Below are 23,387 nucleotides of genomic sequence, written 5' to 3' on the forward strand. Positions count from 1 at the left end.
CAAAGGCTCTATCATCAGCTGTCATTCTCTTCATGTATATAATGTCCACTTTTTATTTTGTTTCCTCTTACAGAACTATACTCAGTATATTCCACTATCCATATATGACCTGCAGACTTGGATGGGCAGTCCCTCCATTTTCGTCTATGATTGCTCCAATGCTGGCCTTATTGTCAAGTCATTCAAGCAATTTGCACTACAGAGGGAGCAAGAGTTGGAGGTGAGACCTTAGTGAATTGCCAAAGCTTCCTGCGGCTTCATTTCTCTCTCTGCTGGGCATTCGGGGTCTTATCCTGCTCCCCATTGACTTCAGTGGAGACAGGTTTGAGCCCTTTATGAGACCATAAATATGTTTAAAAATGAGTTAAAAAGCAAATTAATTTGGAAAAAATCATGTCACTCCAGTGCAATCTTTCTGGCTCTGTATGCCATTCTGGGAGAGTCAGAATCCTTTTTCTTGCAAGTACTAATTAAGTGATAACGTTAATAGAATCAGTTTGTGCCATAATAATCTTTGCGGCTGAGATGAATGCTGAGGTGAAGCAGACCCATTCATTTTAGATGCAGTAGACCAATACAGATTTGGATTCCAGCAGTGTTTCTTGCTGTTGTGCCGAATGCATCAATGTTTAAAACTGGTTTAAAACTGATAGACAAAAGTGTTGATTTGTTGATGACTTTAGCTTGACAGAATACAAAAGCGTAACCTTGTGTTTCTAATGAAAAGAGACTTTTCATTATCGTTTTAATTAGAATTTATTGGAGTAAATATGAATTGTGAAGAGGAATATACGAAGTAACTTTAAGGTGCTTTCTTTCCCTTTGTGCACTAGATGCTTAGTACAGCAGTGTGTCACAAACTGGATGTGGTGGGCAAGCAGGTGTGACTGGATGTTCTCCCTAAGCTTTGGTCCATTTGAAAAGTAGCCTGTTAAAGATTCGTTTCTTATACTTACATAGCACTAAGTCAAATACTTTTAAAACTTTCAGTGTGGTTTAACAGGGAATATTGGTCAATCAGGCAACTGGCTGGTTGTTACAAACATGATTCCATGACACTTATTGAGGGTGTGCTTGGTTTTAATTTTTTTAAATAGAATGAACCCATGTATTGAATTTTGCAGTGACTTTCTGGCAAGTAGAGACTCTCTCTTTCCCTCTGAAAGAAACATGCCAGTCTAGTAACAGTTTAAGTCAGTTAGGTCTTCTCATAATCCCATCTCTTTATAAGTAATGCTACAAGTCTGTGCGCCACTGTTTTCAGGTTCCTCACCAAGGAGGGACATGACACTGAAAGGCCCAGATCTCTATCGGCAGAGATGTGTGTTGAATGTTAACATATTTTCAAAACAAAAAATGGAAGAAGTTGCCATTATGTCCTGTCTTCCTCTCATCCTGTAGTTTTTTTTATTCTGGTGCTTGCAAGTCTCTCTTCTCTCATGTTTGTCTTTCGGTCGTCACTCACCCTGCCATATTTATTGCTGCTTTGTTTTCCTGCGTATAGATTCTGTCCTTCTGGGTGTTCTCTTTTTCTTTTTTCTTCTTCTCCCTTCTCCCAGAGCACAGGCATAAACTAATTTAGAAAGGTGCCTCACTCCAGCTCTTTTCTTTCCCCAGTTCTCCTTTGGTTTTCCTTACCTCCCCTTTCCCTGCATTTCTCTCCCGATTCTCCATTCTCCTTTGCTGCCATTGGGCCCTAGAGTGACCTGAAGATATTCTGGGCAGAGGGTGGGTACTGTTCTGTGTAGGTGAGATGGCTAGTGTGCACTGAGGGGAGAGACCATGCAAAACTGCTGCTGGGTGTTGATGGGATTGCTGCTCTGCAGGACCTTTCAACTCTGCAGTGCCATGGCAGCACAGGTGGGTGGCAGGGCAAGCGCATGTGACCATGTTCCTAGGGACTCTAGTGAAACTGAGACAGAACTCCAGAATAAGTAGGGTGGGCTTAAATACAAGGGCTATCCTTCCAAACCAGCATATCTGGTTGTCATACACAAGTTGTTGAAAGTTTACAGTCTAAAAAGAGTTGGAAAGTCTAGTCTCTGCTATCCAACAAAAACGCAAAAAGTTTGTCTGGCTTTCAGGATTTTTTTCCTTCCGCCAAAAACTTGAAAACCCAAACAACAAAAGTGTCTTCAGTATGACTCCTCTTTACAGTACAGGGAGAAAGTTGTCAGTTAATTTGTCATTTAAACATTTTATTTCCCAGGTTACAAGTCCAACTTTTCTGTCCTGGTATCTTAGGTACTCTAGGTGTGTGATGAGCACGGCTGAGGACTAGTTTACTATGGGAACTGTTTTTTAATTTTATACAAAGAACTCAGAATAGAAGACTTTCATGCATCCTATTTAGAAAAATGTAATACCTGCAGTTTCTTACATATTAAATTTTAATTCTGTATGCAGAAGATAAAATTAAGAATTAAAATAAAGGTTATTTCAGGTGGCAAATTGGTGACGGTGTAATTTTACATTATGTTTTGTAATTAGCTTAGTTTTTATCTTGGTGCTATTTTTAATTAAGAGTTTGTTTTTCCACTAAGTTTAATGTTGTTGGCTATTGTTCGGATGGTCCACTGCATAAACAGCGGATATTAAAAACACAAAATCTGTTCATAGTTATTATCTCAAAACATTGATTAATTTCAGTACATATTGTGATTCCACTTTTGAATAAAAATTATTCAGTACATTGAGGACTGAAAACGTGAGCTGCATTCATTTGTTGCCTGTTAAAACTGTTTGTGTTTGTGTCTTAAAAAAAAATTGACCTACTAGATTATAGACTCATGAAATATTTGACATACTTTTTTTGTCTGTGATGGTAACAGAGATTAAGGAACGACCAGATGGTGTGTTGAGCTAGCAGATCAGAGGAAATGGTATACATAGTGCTTAAAAAAATGAAAAAAGTAGATATTTGAAATAAATAAATGATCAGATCACACATCCTCCTATAAGAAACATTAATGTAGATGTGAGCTCCTGGGAATATCCTCTATTTCAGGATATAGTCATTACTTTTATCTTTCTTTTTTAGTGCAAATTCTTCTTGCTGAACATTGTTTATATTTGAGATTGTCTGAGGAGTCCAGATATTTATTTACTGATTTATAGTAAAATTTCATTGTTGATTTACCAAAAAATTTTAATTGACCCAGAGCTTCCTACTTATTCACATTGTTAGACCGTGTAGACGTGTTTATTATTGCTGCTCTTCTGTTCCCTCTCCCATTTCCCTCCTGTTTGTTTGTCAAAATTAATTGCCTCTTGTCCTAAATTAAACTCCAGTTGTGCAATGAGCTGTGTGTAGGTGGGTCCTTGTGCAACGCCCCATTGAAGTCAGTTGGGCTCTGTATGGCTGCAGGGCGTAGCAGCACACAGCCCGTTGTAGGATTGATTCTCAGAGATCATGCCACCTGGTGTGTTTGTGTAGGACCCAATATATTGTGGCTCCAGTACTGACTGACCGGGATCGTTGAGCAATATTGTAATGTAAATATTACACACACACACAATTCATCGAAGGAACATTATTAATATTCCAAAGTCAAGCACGCAAAAGTTAGGAAATGCCAGAATTAAGGTTGCCTGTGCAACCTTAATTTGGCCCTCTTATGCGTATGCATTATCATAGTCTTTAATTACATGATCACATACTATTTTATCCAGAGCCGGCCCTGGCCTTCCCCTTTGGCTCTTCATCTGATCTGTCTCCCCTATTCTCCTACTGTTTCCCAGTCTCCATGCCCCTGTTTCCATTCCCAACTCTCAGTCCCAGTCTCTTTCCCTCTCACAACAGCCTCGAGCTCCAGGCTCCCTCCCCTAAGCAACTTGCTCCAGTTTACTCCCCCCACTCGCTCCAGCTCTTGTCCCCTCCCTCTGCATTCAAACTAGGCAGCTTCCTCCTAAATGCTTCCTGAGTGTCATCTGAGGCAGGGAGTAGTAGGTATCACTGGAGCACATTCCTGACAAAAAAAGGCCATCCCCTGAACAGCACCCGAATTCAAAGCACGGGGATGCTTGATTTTTTTCAAACTAAAGGTTGTCAGAATTTTTTAGTGTGGGCAATTTTTTTTTTCTCCTAGCCTCTTCCTTGGAAATGGCAAACTGTTCTCTGAAATTAATTAAAAAAACAAACAAACAAATTAGTGTGGCCCAGACACCCGGCATGTAAAAATTTCAGACCAAGTAATTAAAGTTTTTGGCAAAATGTTATAAGCAATGGAAAACAGAGTCTTACGATGGGAAATGTTGAGCAACCTTAATAATAAGTGGTGCTGCCAGCTCTCTCTGTAGTATCCAACATAAGTATTGGGAATTATCCAGTGTAGGAAAAGGCCAAGGCATAATTTAAATGATCACAGAAAATTCCAACCTGTCAGGCAGAATGTTTTAATATTGTCATTTGTGTCAGCTTAGCTTGCAGGTTTTAATATTGAGTTGTTATGTTTAGAAAATAAATGGGAAAAATACCTAGGTTTTTTTTTTTTAATCTAAACTTTAAAAAATGGATACATCTGATTTTCAAATTTGCTGAGGCTGTGGGAGCTGCTGGCTGCTCAGCACTTATGAAAATTAGCCCACCTATTTAGTTGCCTAAAATGGACTTCAGAGTTTAACTTTAGGCCCTTGTTCTTAAAAATCTGTGTGAAGATTTATGGGTATGAGTATAAGAATGGTTAGCAGGGCGCTGGTGTAGCGCATCCTTTTATGATACAGGTATATCACTGCCACTGGAAGAACTGCCAGAAGGATGTCCCTGTCAAAGCTGGTCCTGCAGAAGGTGTAGAGGTAATGGTTGAGTTGTTTAGGAGGTAGCTGTAAGATGTTACAAATTAAAACTAACACATCAGTTGAGGATATAGGGGTTCTTGAAGGAGTTACAATTAATCCAAACACATTTTCTATACATATATTATGTGCCTTCAATTCCCACTTCATAGGGTGAAACAGTAATACATAATAAGTTAATAAATGTCATCTATTTAAATAAAAGGTAAAATTAATGCTTTTCCAACCTCTGCTTTCTTATATTGGAAGATGTCGGGTAGTGCAGGAGCAAAACTGCAAGGAAAGGAAGTTATTATGCAATGCACCTTAGATAAAGCTAGGTATTGGAGTATTCTGAGATGTTTTAGGAATGAGGTTTTAGGTTACTTGCCTGAGACTTTAAGAATTCTGTATCTGCGTGTATACATTTACTTGTTAAATATTTGTCTTCAATTAACTTGTCTTGATCCATAGAAATTCTTCTTGTAAGCCTATGGAAGAGTATATTAGAGGAGATTGTGTTTGCATCCATTTAGTTCTGTCTTGTTGATTTTTTTTTAATGCTAGTTAAAAACCATGGGTTAGGAGTGTCACAGGCTCTTGCTGTGAAGCAGTGCTTCACTCCAGTGTTTCAAATCCTGCATTAACTCTTACAAGTCAACATCCCGTTAGGAGGGTTGTGTTTGAGTTTTAAGCCTCTTTTCAAAACCAACAGCCTATCTTGACGTAATTCTTTCTGTCTGACCCAGACTAAAGCAATGCTGTGTACTCCCTCTGGCGGCTCCCTGATGTGTTACATAAGAGAGCCAATTTTTAGGATTATGCTGATAAGACTTGAATAAAGACTGGGAGTGGATGGGTCGTTACACAAAGTAAAACTACTTCCCCATGTTTATTCCCCTCCACCCACTGTTCCTCAGACGTTCTTGTCAACTGCTGGAAGTGGTCCACTTTGATTATCACTACAAAAGGTGTGTTTCTCCTCACCCCCCCCCCCCCCCGGTAATAACTCACTTTACCTGATCACTCTCCTTACAGTGTGTATGGTAACTCCCATTGTTTCATGTTCTCTGTGTATATAAATCTCCCCACTGTATTTTCCACTGAATGCATCTGATGAAGTGAGCTGTAGCTCACGAAAGCTTATGCTCAAATAAATTGGTTAGTCTCTAAGGTGCCACAAGTACTCCTTTTCTTTTTGTGGTTACAGACTAACACGGCTGCTACTCTGAAAGCTGATAAGACTGAAAATGGTGCACCAATGGACAAATGCAATGGCACCATGGTTTCAAACTTAGTTTAAACTATCTATAAACCCTCTTCATAGTAACTCAATATGCTACCTTTGAACTGTCTGTTTACCTTAAACTTACATTTGTAGCTTTTTACCTCTGATTCAAGTTAACTGACTCTGGAAGAGATTTTGCATGGGGCAGCTTTTTCCAAAATGTGAATCTGAAAATCTGTGTTGCCAGTAACCATTTGTGTTGGAGAATCTGGGAGATCCCGCAGACAGAGGCCTTTAATAATCGATGATTTGTTCCTGTAATATGTGCAGCATTATGAGATTGCTTCATTAGTTCCATTTTGTTGTAAATGTGTGTGTTAGGGATTTGTGTATGGATTCTTGGCACTTACTCTCATCCCTAGTTATGAATTGAAAACTTCACTTGCCCAGCTCTTTCCTCTTGCAGCTGCAATGTTTTACTTCTGGTAGTAATGCTCTCTAAAGTTACATGGCACCAAAGGGCTTAGCGTAAGTCCATAATTGGCCTGTTTCCTTGTGAGTATGAACAAGATGAAAATACAAAGTACTTTCACTAAAGGAACTACATTCGATAGAAGTGGCAAGTGTGGGATAGATTGGGAGTGGCTGAAGAGAACATAATCAGGAAAGAAGATGGAGGCTAGATTAAAGCAGTCCAACTTTAGCTGCACTCCATTTTTTCCTCCATCCTTCCATCCACTGTTCTCATCTATTTCCCTTTGGAAGAGACAATAGGGGAGCTAAGTGCCTGTAGATGTCTTGACTGGGCCATTAAACCATTTTCCAGGGCATTTTAGGCCAGGAAATAGAGCACATTTAATCTGAAAGCATAAAAACTTTAGTTTATGGTGACTGTGGCCAGTATGAATCATCCTAAGAGGTAATAGTCTGAATTCATATTGTGTAAACTACACTCTCTATTCTGGATAGCAGTAACTCTGAAAAAGATGTGGGTGTCATGGCAGATAATCAGCTGAATATGAGCTCCCAATGTGACACTCTTGCCAAAAGGGCTAATGCAGTCCTGGGGTGCATAAACAGGGGAATCTTGAGTAGGAGAAAAGAGATTATTTTACCTCTCTCTGTATTTGGCACTGGTGCTACTGCTGTCGGAAGTCTGTGTCCAGTTCTGGTGCCCACATTTCAAGAAGGATGCAGATAAATTGCAGAGGGTTCAGAGGAGAGCCACAAGGATGATTAAAGGATTAGAAGACATGCCTTATAGTGATAGACTCAATAGTCAAATACTATAGACTATTTAGCTTAACAAAGAGAAGGATCAAGGATGACTTGATCACAGTTTGTAACTACCAACCTAAGGAAGAGAGATTTGACAATGGGCTCTTCAGTACGGTAGAAAAAGGTATAACACAATCCAATGGCTGGACTCTGAAGCTAGACAAATTCAGACTGGAAATAACGGCATACATTTATAACAGTGAGGGTAATTAACCGTTGGAACAATGGTGATTGAGGAGTCTCCATCAATAACAATTTTAAAATCAAGACTGTATGTTTTTCTAAAAGATCTGTTCTAGGATTTATTTTGGGAAAGGTCTATGTGATCATCTACTAGATGATCACAGTGGTCCCCTCTGATCCGAAGCTGGCCTAGTGGTCATCAGACTTTACCTGGGGCCACCCGAAACTTACAAAAGAAGTCCAATGTACTTGCAGATATACTTGTAAATGTATCATGTTTTCATTGCATTGTTACTTGAATATGGAAGCAATTCCCTCTTCTAAGGTTTAAAACTTGCCTTGTCTCTTCAGTGACTGAGCACAAAAATAAGGTATGGTTTGTGGCGGGTAGGGTGAGAAGTGTCTAGAGACATCTGCATAATAGATGCTGTCCTAGCATTACTTGTATTGACTTGTCTTGTTTGATGTGTTCCCAAAATAACAGTAAATTATAAAAAAACATAAAATTCAGTTGCTGGAAATAATTTTTGCATAGAAATTCAGTAGCGGCCTCGGCAACGGAACTGAGAAAGGGATGATCTGGAGAGACAGTATTGTCAGGGTGCAGGGAGTCACTGATTTACATAAGTGAAGAGCTATGTAGAGCAACAGAATGCAGAAGTGGTATTCTAGAAAGAAGAAATGCCAGAATATATTTTCTTAAATCTCAGTGGAAACACTGCAACTAAGAAAAATTGTTCCTCCTGAACAGAAATGCTGTTCTTGGGGGAAATGAGGGTGAAAGGCTGTAACTTCCATTCAGAATGTTCTGAAAATGCTAAAGCTAGCTCAGCTGTGATTTTTAGGGAGGGGAAAAGAGATGAGAACGCTATATGGACTTTCCAATATAGCGTCCTCTCTTAATTAACTAAAAGGCGAGAGTTCGTTTCAAAAGTCCCTTTCTTTTTTACAGTATCTTTAATGGTTTCCAAAGCACTGAGTGAGCAGTGCAGTGGCTGTGCAAGCAAAAGGCACAGCCATTCTGTACTCATTGCTGGCTTGCCCACCATCCAGGACATTAAAAACGCTTATTTAGAAAAGCAGGGCTGCTAGGACACTAGGGTACTTGACTGTCTTCCAAAAGAGTCTTGGGATTGTTTAACTTCCACATGGATGGGCAATTAGGACCTTGGTTTCATACCTCATCTGAAGGACAATACAAATAATGCTCCTAAACAAAACGAGTTTTAATCCTATCCAAATAAATAGAGAAATTGCATAGTGTCTTGTAAATAAAAAAATGTCCATTTCATTAAAAATGGCGTTGAAGCCCTGGCATGTTATGCAGCTTGACAAATTCATGTACTTGGTTTAAATGCCAATTTTAATGATTGATACTGTGCCTTTATCCACTCCCTTTTTGTCATAATCAGTCCTGCAGAAAGCTACATTTCCCCCCTCTCCCTGGGCATCTTTCAGGTATGGAAGCCAACTTGATCTTTAGAAACTAGATCTCCTGCTGATGGTTTCCTGGGATAAAGTCATACCTGGCATCAGTGGACACAGTAGTGTTAGTAGCCAGTGAGAACATGTGCAGTTGTAGTGTGTGTAACGGGCTATTTTGGAAGGAGTTGACCTCATGCCAGTATAGGAACATGGCAGGTGAAATGGTGCCTACAAGGCAGGGACTAACCTGTTCAGAAAATACCCTGTGTGTGTATTTCCTTCGGCCCTGATCTCTCCCTATGGTTTGTTCTGAGAGTAAAGCACCCAGCAATAGCTCTTAATTATCTAATTAACAAGCTGCCAGGGGTTCTGTGAGTTTAAGTAAATATACCACAATTCTGGAGAACTAAGCAAGATGCTTTAGTGTACCGTATGAACTGTGGCAAAGCAATAGGCTGGTTAATTTTGATGAATTTTCCTTAAAATTGTGACAGTAGCAACACCTAATTATGGGTCAAAGGAGAAATAGAAAGGTGGGGGGGTCTACACTCATTGTAAGGCCTTCTTTGAGCTGCACTGAAATGAGGGCTAAAACATCACTTCTCGATGTGTTTTTCTACAGACTATATAATCTTTTTTCTATTTTAAGCACCATTTATTGTTTGAATTTCACAGCATTTTACCTTAAAGCATTTTACCCTGTTTTGTTCTCTATTTGTGTAGGAATTAAATTCTGCTGTGGGTGGGTATGTTCCTTTTGCCTCAAATAGGGTACATGACTGACTACTTCTAATGAGAGCTGAGGAACTTCTGTTTTTGTTTTTTTTTTATTTCTCCATCTTGAACTTCAATCTCCAAAAATTAGCTTAATGCTAGAGCAGCAGGATGATTTCTGGCAATGGCATGAAGTATCATGGGGAATTTTCCTAATCCACCATCTGCTGGAACCAATTACTCCTTTTTTGTAGCTGCATTAATGTCTTCTGCAGGGATGAGGATTCTGACAGCTATAGAAATTGTGTGAAACCAGAAGGTCTGGCCAGCATTTGAAATAACTAAAAACTGCAAACTCCAGCCTCCATGTTAAAGCAAAGGCCTTCCTTTAGTGTAACTTAAACATGCCTATTAATTCATAAAGACCTGTTTTCCTGGCATTTGCGTGAGGGCCTGCCTTTGATTTATGTGCATAGAAGTCTGGAATAACAGAGGTTTAAAATAGATGTATTGTCTCCCTTTGTGTTAATTACAAGGAGCGAGACTTACGAACCTGTTCCTTTTTCTTTCTGGCTAGTGCACCATTCACAAGTGGCAAAACTGAATACAGGTAGCTTAATTGGGGCAGCTATAATTTGTATCCAAAACAACTGATTTGTCATTTCACAGAAGTATCTAGGGATTTCGGTTTAGTTGATAATTAAAATCTCTAGAAGTCAGCAATATTATTGACTTGATATAGCAGGGATTTTCCATTGTTCTTTGTACTTATGGTGTCATCCCCATTCTCGGTAAAGACAGTTGTTTTTTGTTGACTGAAACTTGTGATCAAAACATGCACAATTTTGCTGTGAGGTTGTCTGTTCTCACCAGCTTAGTATGTGTACTGGGGAGGTGGCGAATGAGGGAAGATGATGACAGCTCAGAAATTAAGGAAATGTGAGCCATTATTCTCAGGGCGTTAGGGGTAAATTCCTTGTGTTATAACAAAGCACCAGCATCTTTCTAAGCAGGTCTAGGATCAGTTATTTGCATGCCATAATTAAGGTGAATATTTTGTCATGATTATTTTTAGTAAAAGTCACGGACAGGTCGTGGGCAATAAACAAAAATTCGTGGGATCCCTGACCTGCCTGTGACTCTAAAAGTAGCCGGGGGGCGGGGAGGATGACAGCTGGAGCCCCATGAGGGGGGACTGAAAGCCCAAGCCCCACCGCCACGGGTGGCTGTGGGGGAACCATCCTGGCTTCAGCCACAGGCTGGGAGGAGACTGGGCGGGCACACAGCCTTGGCCTGTGGCTGAAGCCATGGGGCAGGGGGAGCCTAGCCCTGGCTCCATCCCTGCTGGCAGCTGCTGATAGCTGAAGACAAACAAGTCATGGAGGTCCAGTAAAGTGATGGAATACTCCATGACTAAATCGTATCCTTAGCCATAAAGACAAGTTTGCAAGGTGTGTCTGTGTTTTTAAGATAGGCTCCTACTTGTCAGCTGAAGTCCATCTTTTTTTTCATGGTTGCTTCGCAATAGAAATGATTGTACTAAGGAACTGGATAGCCCAGGGAATTCCAAAGCTTTCACCTCTAGGGCATTGCTTTAAATCTGACCAGGATGGCGGTTACCAAAAGTTGATACCCTATATTGGCTTGGTGGTGGTTCCTGTTCCAGATTTTAATGGCCAAGATTTCGTGTTATATTTCTCATGATTAGATCCCCTTATTGGGCATTTCTGTGGAGAACTCAAGGATTAAACAGACCAAAGAGGATGAGCTATTCTCCTGATCAGAATTGAGGGGCATTGATAGGGAGTGACTTGAGAGAAGCTTGCCCTGTTGTTACCCATGCCATGCATACTCCATGGCTAGAGGCTTTCAGTATTCAGCCCATTTCAGCCAGTATAAAATTCATTTAAACGTGTTCCCCTAAAGAGCCCATGTACTGAGGATGCCCAGTGCGTACATCCTTCCTTAATGCATTAATTATCATCGCTAAAGCTCTTTGGATTCTCTGTATTTACAAATCTATAAAGGGCAAACCTCCTCCATCCTGTCCACTACCCCCAAATCCCTTCCTGTAGTTATTTAAAATATCTGTTTTTAAAAATTAGTTATAACAGGAGATATTTAAAAGATAAAGTTTAGGTTATTAGAGAAGTGCAGTAAATATGATCAGAGGTCCTGGGATTGGTTTGAGGATCGGTTCAGCTCCATTTAGGATGTAGGGAGATGACATCCATCTTAGCTGAGGGCAGCCCATCCGATTGAGAGCAATGGGAGGTGGCAGCCATTTGGGATAAAGGCAAGAAACTCGTATGAATGATGCAGCAGCTCCTAAGATTAAATTTAAAAAAAAAAGAAACAACAAATCTGAAACCCCTCCACAACTTTCCTAATGCATCTTTTCTATGCTTTTCTGCAGCAGAGGTGGAAAGTTGTACTGAACTGTATAGCGGGTGTGTAACATGGATGTACCTTCACAAAGGGCTCTGCTGAGACCACCAAACTGATTTACACTTGTTGATTTAAACAAGATTATAAACTTTGGTATAGAAGTGTTGCAAAAGGCTAGCATATTGCCTAACTTAGTGTGAAAAAAGTGAAATCCTGCAAAAGCCATTTGTCTTTAGTGATTAGGATAGCAGATTTGGATGGATCACTTTTAGAAGGGCCCTACTTCATTTTTGTTTGTAGTTCAAGTTGTTGATAGGTAAGGCTCAGATTTTGTCACTGATATTTTTAGTAAAAATCACAGACAGGTCACGGACAATAAACAAAAATTCACAGAAGCCCGTGACCTGTCTGATTTTTACTAAAATATCCCCCCACTGCTTGCAGGGGCTGGAAGCTGCGGGTCCCTCTGCTGCCCAGTGGCTAGGAGCTGCTGGGGGCTCACTGCCTGCTGGCAGCTCCAGCCCCAGGGCAGAAAATGTCAGGGAGGTCTCTGGAAGTCACGGATTCTGTGACCTCCATGACATAATCGTAGCCTTATTGATAGGGCAGTTTTCCAGTCCTGTTCACTCAAGAAGCCTCACGCACATTTGGGTCCAGAATTCTGGATGTTTGAAAGGGTGTTGTAGACACACACAAGCTAGTGTTTGTGTCGCTACCTTTTTAAAAAAGACACTGGAAGGAGTACCTATGCTTTCCATATAATCAGGTCTCTGAAAAATCTCCCATAGCACACACTCTTAATTGCTAGTGCCATTGTAATTCTAAAAACACACCTGGAATTACTGGTGCACAGTATTTCCATTTTACAAGATGATGTCTGGACAGACAAACTGAAGGTAAATGATACAGCTCGATGGTCTATACTTGAAACACTCCAGCAGCACTGCAGCGCTTCAGTGTAGACTAGGGGTCGGCAACCTTCGGCACGCAGCCCATCAGTGTTGACCAGACCTTATTAACTCCTTCACACCAGGCTTTGTCCTACTTTTACCAAAACCCTGCACATGCTCATATGGCATCCTGCTCTGCTGCTTACTCTTCGCTTCTTTAAAAACTGATTCCCACAAAGGACCTGGAGTGAGGGAATTGAATAGCATGTATGCAATCCTATTCCCTGGCCGCTGCTGCAGGAATGCTGTTAGCTTAATGCATTCTGCCAGCGCACAGCTAGTGTGACACATCTGTTAACTCGGCCAGTCTCTCTTTGTGACTCAGATTTGATGGCTGATTGTTCCCAAACCAATCATAAGTTTTAGCAAGGTTGTCGCTGTAGACCTAGGAACTAATTTCTTGTTTAGAGCAGTCTGGCATTGCTGACATTGTTTTAGCTCATCTGGTTGTTGCAGAAAAGACTTGCTGTAATACAGTTGCTCTGGTGACTGATGTTCACTGCTCTGGACAGAAGTTGCAACTCATGGGTATTTCTGGTCAATCCTGGGGAGAGACAGCCGCCTGTCCTCCTCCTGTCTGTCCCCTGCCCTTTCTCTAATATTGACTTGCAAGCTGCACCTACTAGTACCTTTGCTGACCTGACACGCACACTCCCCTGTCTCTCATTCACCCCATAAGAGAGCAGACGTTCCCCCTTTTAATTTAGGCAATTGTCTTTTGCATTTCTCCTTTCCTTAGGCAATACTCTCCACATCCCTTCAGTGTGGCCTCTGTTCAGAAGTAAGAGTTCTCATGGAAGCAGTGTGGGGAGTACTGGGGACTGTAGCAGTAGATACTCAGCCCTCATGACTCTGAGCTCCATCTAAATCAGTCAGTTGCCTTTCCTCCTTTCACTTCTAAGCTATTTCACCACTTTGTAGTTGGTGAGAGTAGGCTGCAAAAAAGATATTTTTTGTTAAACTTTTTTCTCGGGTAGCACAATAGCTCACAAGACTTATTTCTACAATGCTTGATTCAAAGGTGGCAGAATCTTGTGGATTAAGAATCCTGTGAAGTGGTGGTCGACAGTTTAATCTCTGTGTCCCAAGTTGCTGGTCGTATTATTAAATACTGTACTGAAATACTACAAATGACACAGGCTGCAAATGTACACTTGAACTGTTCACTCCTGACATAGCTGTATCAGTGCCATTACTACTTTAATGATTGCTGAATATGGTGATGCATTCAGCCTTGGCAATTCTTAGCGGGTTGTTTTCAGATTTATTTTTCTGGATGGTTAAGTCCTCCGACTGATGCCTTTTTCTTTTGATCTCTCATCAAGGTTGCTGCAATTAACCCTAATCATCCACTTGCTCAGATGCCTTTGCCCCCGTCAATGAAGAATTGCATTCAGCTGGCAGCATGCGAAGCCAACGAGTTGCTACCTATGATCCCTGACCTGCCGGCTGACCTTTTCACATCATGCCTTACTACACCAATCAAAATTGCTCTGAGGTGGTAAGTGTCTCACCTGTTATGTGGGGGAAAAGCATGGTCTGCAACGCTTGTCGGTTGGATTGAACGACTTGTTGATCCAGATATTTTATCCACACTAAAGTTCCTCTGCCGTACTGAATTACAGGGATTTGAAGAGCACGCCTGGGACAGCATCTTATTAGTCAAAGCCAAGAAGGTGAAAATATTCTTATCTTCTGTTTATTACATTTTAGATTCCAGCTCGATACTTGGGTTTGCTCAGATTAAGGGATTTACTCTACTGGAACTTAAAGGTATCTGCTTTTTCACAGAGCAGAAATACCTTACAGCACAATGCCACTTTAACTTGTAAGTTATCTTTCATACAAACTGTATCCCAAATGTTGTAGGGTTGCGGTAAATACTACAGTCGTGTTAATAGCACAGTGAAAGAAATTAAGAGTTAAAAACAAGAAAGATGTTTTGAAATGACATAGAAAGTTGAAGAGGCAGAGAGCTACGAAAGCTTGGTCCAACTGTACAGGAGTAAAGTTCTTGCACAACAGTAGAGAGATGGTGTGGGGGAACAAAGAAGACATCTGCACTGGACAAATGCACCGCGTGGGGAGCTTCTGTGATAGCGACCATGCTCAGTGTCCTGTGAATGCTGAATGCTCTGGTGAATTAATCCACATGAACTCGGTACCCACCAAAGAACAGAAGGAGACCGCCAAAGCTCATTTCCTTGATTCTCCGTTAAGATTCCAATTGCCGCCCCAGAATGAAAAGCCCAATGCCCTTTGATGAATTGAGTTGAAATAAACGTATAGTTCGGAGGACTGGTCTTTAGTATGTTCTGCTTTGATCTTTGGTTTTGATATTAGTCCTTAACCTACTAAGGGAATTAGGCTTCTAGCTGTTCTGTATCATCAGCCTCACCTCAGTCCCTGGAAAAATCATGGAGCAGGTCCTCAAGGAATCAATTCTGAAGCACTTAGAGGAGAGGAAAGTGATCAGGAACAGTCAGCATGGATTCACCAAGGGCAAGTCATGCCTGGCTAACCTAATTGCCTTCTATGACGAGATAACTGGCTCTGTGGATGAGGGGAAAGCAGTGGACGTGTTGTTCCTTGACTTCAGCAAAGCTTTTGACACAGTCTCCCGCAGTATCCTTGTCAGCAAGTTAAAGTAGTATGGGCTGGATGATTGGACTATAAGGTGGATAGAAAGCTGGCTAGATCGTCAGGGTCAATGAGTAGTGATCAATGGCTCCATGTGTAGTTGGCAGCCGGTATTAAGTGGAGTGCCCCAAGGGTCGGTCCTGGGGCCAGTTTTGTTCAATATCTTCATTAATGATCTGGACGATGGCATGGACTGCACCCTCAGCAAGTTTGCAGATGACACTAAACTGGGAGGAGTGGTAGATACGCTGGAGAGTAGGGATAGATACAGAGGGACCTAGACAAATTAGAGGATTGGGCCAAAAGAAATCTGATGAGGTTCAACAAGGACAAGTGCACTTAGGATGCACTTAGGATGGCAGAATCCCAGGCACTGCTACAGACTAGGGACTGAACGGCTAGGCAGCAGTTCTGCAGAAAAGGGCCTAGGGGTTACAGTGGACGATGAGCTGGATATGAGTCAACAGTGTGCCCTTGTTGCCAAGAAGGCTAATGGCATTTTGGGATGTATAAGTAGGGGCATTACCAGCAGATGGAGGGACGTGATCGTTCCCCTCTAGTCGACATTGGTGAGGCCTCATCTGGAGTACTGTGTCCAGTTTTGGGCCCCACGCTACAAGAAGGATGTGGAAAAATTGGAAAGAGTCCAGCGGAGGGCAACAAAAATGATTCGGGGACTGGAACACATGACTTGTGAGGAGAGGCTGCGGGAACTGGGATTGTTTAATCTGCAGAAGAGAAGAATGAGTGGGGATTTGGTAGCTGCTTTCAACTACCTGAAAGGGGGTTCCAAAGAGGATGGCTCTAGACTGTTCTCAGTGGTACCAGATGACAGGACAAGGAGTAATGGTCTCAAGTCGCAGTGGGAGAGGTCTAGATTGGATATTAGGAAAAACTTTTTCACTAGGAGCGTGGTGAAACACTGGAATGCATTACCTAGGGAGGTGGTGGAATCTCCTTCCTTAGACATTTTTAAGGTCAGGTTTGACAAAGCCCTGGCTGGGATGATTTAGTTGGGGACTGGTCCTGCTTTGAGCAGGGGGTGGACTAGATGACCTCCTGAGGTCCCTTCCAACCCTGATATTCTGTGATTCAGATGAAAGCATTTTGTCTAGAAAACAGTTGATAGCGCCCTTGTCACATGTGGCCCTGATTTGATCCATGTGGGGCCCAGGTATTTTCTTCATACTTGCATCATTGTGGAGTCACAGTTTATTTTTTGTTACTGAAGAGCCTGCTGCTCACCTTCCTTTTGCGAATGGCTGACATTCTCAGGCTTATTTGCTAGGGTGGTAGGAAAACTGTTCCCTAGAGATGCCACTGTAATGGCTTAGCCCAGGCAGCAGGAAGTGTGTGGTGGATTTGGGGCTACTGTGTAACAAGTAAAGCACTTTCTTTGTCTGGTTTTCCTGTTGTAAGGAGGGGTACTGTATTACTATAAGGGTTTAATTCAGATTTAGCTTCAGACTGCCACTCATTTACCCACTTGAGGAACAATACTAGACCCATCCACTTTGAAGTCCCATCTCCAAACCCTGTTGAGCTCAACAGGGTATCAAGGGCTAAGATCACAGCTGGTCAATACAGGAGCACCCAAAGCCCGAGAAGCAAGACTAAGAGCTTCTTGGGGAGACAAACATAACATTCTCAAGGTAGGGTGAGGGCATTGTTGGGAGCTGCAGATGAGAAGTAGGTCTCACAGACAAAGACCCCAGAGACCAGGGCTCTGGAGAAAAGATGGACCTTCCTAGTGTGTCTGCCAAGAGATGGCAAGCCTCTAGGTAAGATACACATGCATATAGGCCTTTTATTGTTTTAAAATCCTTTGTCTTATGCTCTGCTTTGTTCCTTTTGGTAAGATGAAACTTTACCAAAGGTCACTGTATTAACCACTGGCCACAGCTTCTGAAGGGAAGACTTTAGGGTGCCAAGTCCAGTTGGGTCTGTTGAGTTGCGACACAGGATACTAGAGCTGGGGTTCCAGTCTAAATGGGAGAACCACAGGTTTTCACCCCAGGACATGGGAAGGCAAGAAGCTGAACTCTCGAGGGTGTGACTTAGTGAGATCAGAAGAGGGGGCAGAAGTGCCCCTAGCCCTGTGATTGACAAGGTGCTTGCAGATTGGATGACTGGGCTGTCTAGAAGCCTCAGTACTTTACCTGCCCAGATACTGAAATCCCGTGGATACTGCCATCCTGGACCTGGTCTCCCACTATCAAATTCAAATGTTGCCTGTATATATTTTTCTCCCTAAAGGTGAAAAAGAATGTTATGTTGTGAAAAGTCAGCCTCCCTCCATATATAAGGAAACCCAGAGAGAAGCTACAGATTGTGAACAGAAAAATAGAGTTCCAAAGAAATATTTTAAAATGGTATTGCAATTAACAGATAATTGCTGTCCTGAGCAATAGGACACCGCACATCGGGAGAAGGAGGTTTGGATTATACCACTTTGAAGTGAGGCGTAGAAATTTGACTGTAAAAATTCATATTCATTGATGCCAAACCCTGTACCCTCATACATTGATTCCTGTATTATAGTTGAGTGGTATTGGCACACTCTGTATAAAACCTACAAAAGCCTACATTAAAAGAACATTATTAACATTGCAAAGTCAAGAACCTAGAAGTTAGGAAACACCCTACTTCATTGCATGTGTATTCAAAGGAGGATATGCTCCATATTCCGCAGAGAAGTTTGCTGTTAAAAGATTTGTGATTCTGCAGGTCAATACATTTGGAAATCTTGTATTTGGAAGAGACATTAAAGCAGTGTCTTAAAGCTTTAATGTGTATAGAGGATATGGGAAAGTACATAAAAGATGATGGTCTTTTGTGTGGAGCCTTTCATTCTGAGCCTTTAGAAAACCATTAGGCCAGTTCCAGCACATACACTTACATGGGCAAGAACTGAGACTATTTGCTGATTTAGCCACCTGGGAGCTCTTAGTACACTTGAGTTATTAATGTAATTCAGGAAAATAAATTTGGGGTAAAAAGTTTACAGTTTTTCCTTTTTTATTGGTTAGTGTGGGAAGAGAAATTGCTGCTTACTGTACCTTAATGTCTTTATGCAGCAGGGCTCCAAATGATTTCCATGACTTATCAAGAAATATAACCTACAAATCAACTCCAGTGTGGCTTTTTCCCTGCTTGTAGCTTCCTATAGTACTTCTGAGCATTCAAATAATAATTGTTCAGCATGACTTCCTATGTAACTTTGTGTGTGTGTGTGTGTGAAAGCTACAGAGTAAGGTGCATGTTACCTGAATAGGGGTGTGCACAGGATAAAACATACCTGAGGGCAAACTTGGATCTTCTCCTCTAATGGAATCCAATAGGGCTGCAAAAATGCATCAAATTTTCAGTTGCAAGTGCTTTGGGGCCCAGTCTGGTGCATACTGTGCCAATATATCAGGAGAGGACTGCCCTCCAGAGGCTCAACCATCCCTCCTTTCCCTGAGCTGGCTGGACTTCCGGAGCATTTTGAAAGCAACATGCTCAGATCCATTTGAAAGCACCATGTTTTGTTAACAAGAAGTTTCCCCTACCTAACAATATATTGTCTTATGGTTGTTTCTGTGGCGTCTGCCATCCCAAAATGCACTACATACTATATATAGGAACCACTTCACCCACCGCTGAAATATTTTTATGATCATTAACAATTCAAACAACAAGTACCCAACAGTTTAGGACCGAAAGTAAACACTATGTAGGATGGAAAGTGCAAGCATTATTTAAGGAGACAGTGTAACTTCCCAAATTTGGCAGGGCACCAGAGCAAACAGCTATAAAAGTGAACATGTCACAGGGTCTTTTAATGACTACAAGTGGTAAGGGCCTTGTTTTTATATCCTCCGAAAGACGGTACTTCTGGCATCATGGTGTCACCCCCAGCATGTTAGAAAACATGTTATAATAGCATGAGTTAGACAATGCGTTGGTCTTTTCCTTGGAATGCTGGCTCTTTGTGCCACAACCATAATAATTTGTATATGATTTAAATTTGTTTTGACATCTAGTGTATGAGAAGTTAGCAAATAATACAGGGATGAGTCTGAAAGCCTGAGTCAATACAGTGTAGCAAACAAACAATAACAATATTTAAATTTAGTTTCAATATTCATTGTTTCCAACAGCATGTCATTGGGGGCATATTTCTGTAGTTCAGAGAATACTTTGGGGACTGCAGCTGCAAGTGTATTTCATGGTGTGCAAAACACATTCTTGAAGGCTCAATTTCTCCAAGCTGTATGGAGAGTTCTGAACAGTTAGCTTGTGTTGAATATGGGTGCAGTGGGGAGGGAGCAGCGGGTAGGTGAATGGAAAAGGTAAGGCCTTGATCCATGAAGATTATGAAGTTTGGTATGTTAGTCTGCATGGGCTGATTTTTAAATTAAAGTTCTTTTCACAAGTGTATTTTTGCTCTGATTGATTGAACAGAGACCTAAATCAGATTTCCGACGTGTTTTCTCTGTTTGCTTAGCTTCCGCTTGTTATACTATGCTTTTACTTTGTCTCTGCCCACTGAAAAGGGGTGGGGTTTTTAGCAATGGAAGGAGCTAGGATATCTGTGTTTAACACAAGTAGCTTTGCCATTTTACAAATGGGGTTTGATACAGAGCTGTTTTACCCACTTGCTGACTGTGATCCAGTGAAATCCCAAGAGCCCTCATGAAATAATTGTGTGGGCAGCTTTGGTAGGAACTGGCCGTAAGGTTCTTGTGCCAGGCAGTATAACCAGTGCCATAGTGGAGTTGAAAATGGCGAGAGTGAGAGTCGAGGAGTGCGTCTTGATGAACTGTTCTTTTCCAAACAGAAAACAAAGGGTTGGGGTTTCGCTCAGACATGAAGGGGTGGGCGTGAAGGAGTGACATGACAGGAAATGTTTTTGGACCAGTAGTGGTGCACCATTTAAATGATGCGCACAAGCCACTTTCTCTACAGTGTGCGCATGGGTTTGCTGAACCCATCTTGAGTGGTCCAGAAAGTGAGCACACTGTAGGCAGAACAATACAGTAATCTTACTCACCAGCTCATCCTTTCTCAGAAGCGCTGAAAGAGAAGCATGGTGTGCTTTGGGGAAGAATTGGCTCTTTCATGATTACAAGTGTTAAACTAAGTTCACACTAGGTCAATCCAGTTTTTATCTGTTACCGTGTGTTCTTAAAAACGAATCCACACCAACAGCCCTAGCACTCATATGCAACCCCACTGCAAGGGCTTACTGGATTTCAGGAGTCCAGGGGCCAGTACTTCATTATCCCTTCTGCATCCTAATTAACAAAAAGTGCTTTCATACTGTGGAGAGATTTGCCTGACTTAGTTTATGTTGCCATTGCCACTATGAATGTCCTGCATAGATGCTTTATATAGCTGCACAGCCACTCTTAATCCTCTCTTTCATCTCCTCTCTGTCTCTTTGCCTTCTTCCCTCACCCTTCAGCCCAGAGAAGGAGTGTATGCAGTTGTCATAGTAGGGTCTGAAACAAAAATGGTGCCTGTAAATTTGGGGGTAAGATTGATGCAGAATAGAAGAGAAGATTACAAAAGAGCATTCAGGCCTGGATATTCCGATCAACTTCCAAAGCATTTTCAGAATAAGCAATAATAATAATTAATAATAACAAAGTTATTCAGAATCTGACTTTCTCCAGCATCATTCACTTCCCAGGTAGCTTCCTTGGTCTGAATAGAATTCACACTGAAAAGAGCCCCCAGTATTCTTGTAAATAAAATAGCTTGTAACTCTTCCAGCTGGACCTTCTCACATGTGCGTATCTTGGTCCATCAGTGTCAGATTAAATTACCTTTGGAGTAGAGCTGGGTAAGATTTTTCTGACAAATAGTTTATTTGCCAAAAAATGACGTTTTGGGTCAACCAAAGCTATTCACTCAAATAGTTTCAGCCCAAAAAAAAAAAAAAAAAAAAATTTAGGCTAGATTCACAAAACCTCTGGAGGATGAGGTAATGGGGCCGCTGTCCCCGAGTAGCTCAGAGGTTAGGGAAATCACTTAGGATGTGGGTTCAAATCCCTGCTCTGGAGCAGGGATACCAGATCTCTATCCCTCCTGGGAAGTGCCCTGAAGCTACTGGGTATTCTGGCATGGATCTTTCTCAGTCTCACCTGTTGAATAGTCATTGGGCCAGAGAGGGAGAGAGCGAGAATGGCTTATAGTGAGTGGTTAGGGTACTTACATGGGATGTGTCAGATCCAAGTTCAAGTCCTTGCTCTAATGAACATTTAATTATTTATACAAAGTGTAACAGCTTTAACAGGAGAGCTGGAGAGAGAGACCCACCCCAAAACAGCCGCTAGTCTGGTGGCTAGGTCACTCACTTGAGGATTGGGAAGACCTGAGTTCAGGTTTCTGCTCCAGAGTTAGGACTTTAACCTGAATCTCCCACTTCCCAGCTGAGTGCCCCTGGACTGCTAGGTATAAAGGAATCAACACACCACCTCCTCCTGTTTTGTGAAACTAGCCCGTCACTTCTGTTGCTTTCCCTTTTTGGTGCCTGCAGTGAATATGTTTGATATGTGAATTGAAAATGATTTCGGTTTATTTCTGTACCTTGGTTCTTACGTTGGCTCCATGGTCTTTGAAATGTTTTGCTTTAAAAAAGTATTTTAAATGCCTTTTTTGATGTTGCTTTGTTGTTTGCAAATATGTAAGTATAATGTGAAACTTGCTTTGCCCTGTAAATAGGCAACCGTAACTATTCTCTTTCAGGTTTCAGAGTAGCAGCCGTCTTAGTCTGTATTTGCAAAAAGAAAAGGAGGACTTGTGGCACGTTAGAGACTAACAAATTTATTTGAGCATAAGCTTTCATGAGCTACAGCATCCAATGAAGTGAGCTGTAGCTCACAAAAGCTTATGCTCAAATAAATTTGTTAGTCTCTAAGGTGCCACAAGTACTCCTATTCTCTTACAGCATGACGTACTGTTAATTTTGTGTGTTTTATTTTTGCTTCCTTATGGCAAGTGTAGCCATGCTGTCCCTTTGCTGTTGCCAGCAAATCATTCTCTAGGTGAGGTCCCACTGTTTCTTAATATGCTCTTCCCCACAAGAGAGCCATCCGCGGCATATTCTGCTTGTCACAAGAGTTAAGAGGTCTGTTTAAACGCGCACCAGGCTGAAGTGCTCATATTTAAATGTCAGCACTTGTCACATGGCCACATGAAAACCCATTAATAACATGGGCAATAGAACCTTCAGTGCTTTGGTATTAAATCCTGAATCGTCACTTAAACTTCATCTCTGCTAAAAGTTGGTCCTGAAGATACTGCAGCTGTAACACAGAATAGAGAATTCTTTACAAATCAAGTAGTGATAGTAAACTTTTAAAATGCCTTTCTTTCCCTCTAATCAGGTGGAAAGAACCAGTGGCAATCAAGCTTTTGAATGGGCCTAACAGGACACAAGGATCTGTGTGTATGTAATGTTTCTGTGATTAAAATTCAGCAAAAAGATAAAAATTAAAAAAAATGTGTTTTAAACAAACATCCTGAAATATGCAGCCCTTGTGCCATTCATTGAATGAGAATCTGAAGTGAAATTGATTAAGCACTGACTAAATATATAGGAAATAGACTAACTTATTTGCCTTGACCAAGCTGAAGCAAACTAAACAACTTGCCTACATAAAAAAAAAATAAAAATCCGTGTTTAATAAAGTAATGAGTTTTTAGTAATACAAGTAAGGAAACTTATTTATATGAATTTAAATCTGACGGTTTCCTTTAAAGTGTTCTTAAATCTATAGGGGCTGATGATGGGTTCTGATGACTATTCAGCCCCCGCA

At 41.3% G+C, this 23,387-nt stretch overlaps 1 protein-coding gene across 5 annotated transcripts in view; it reads left to right on the forward strand.

Moving 5' to 3' along the window:
• RPTOR (regulatory associated protein of MTOR complex 1) overlaps positions 1-23,387 on the forward strand; it is a 306,196-nt gene that overhangs the window by 126,156 nt on the left and 156,653 nt on the right. For 4 of the 5 annotated variants that reach the window (XM_074970551.1, XM_074970550.1, XM_074970552.1 and 1 more), the window contains exons 5-6: positions 74-220; positions 14,265-14,440. In XM_074970551.1, the coding sequence (XP_074826652.1) occupies positions 74-220; positions 14,265-14,440 (323 nt within the window). The remainder of the gene's footprint in view (positions 1-73; positions 221-14,264; positions 14,441-23,387) is intronic. The other variant, XM_074970554.1, reaches the window with a different exon arrangement.

Source organism: Natator depressus, chromosome 14 (genome assembly GCF_965152275.1).
Source record: "Natator depressus isolate rNatDep1 chromosome 14, rNatDep2.hap1, whole genome shotgun sequence".
Lineage (NCBI taxonomy): Eukaryota > Metazoa > Chordata > Testudines > Cheloniidae > Natator > Natator depressus.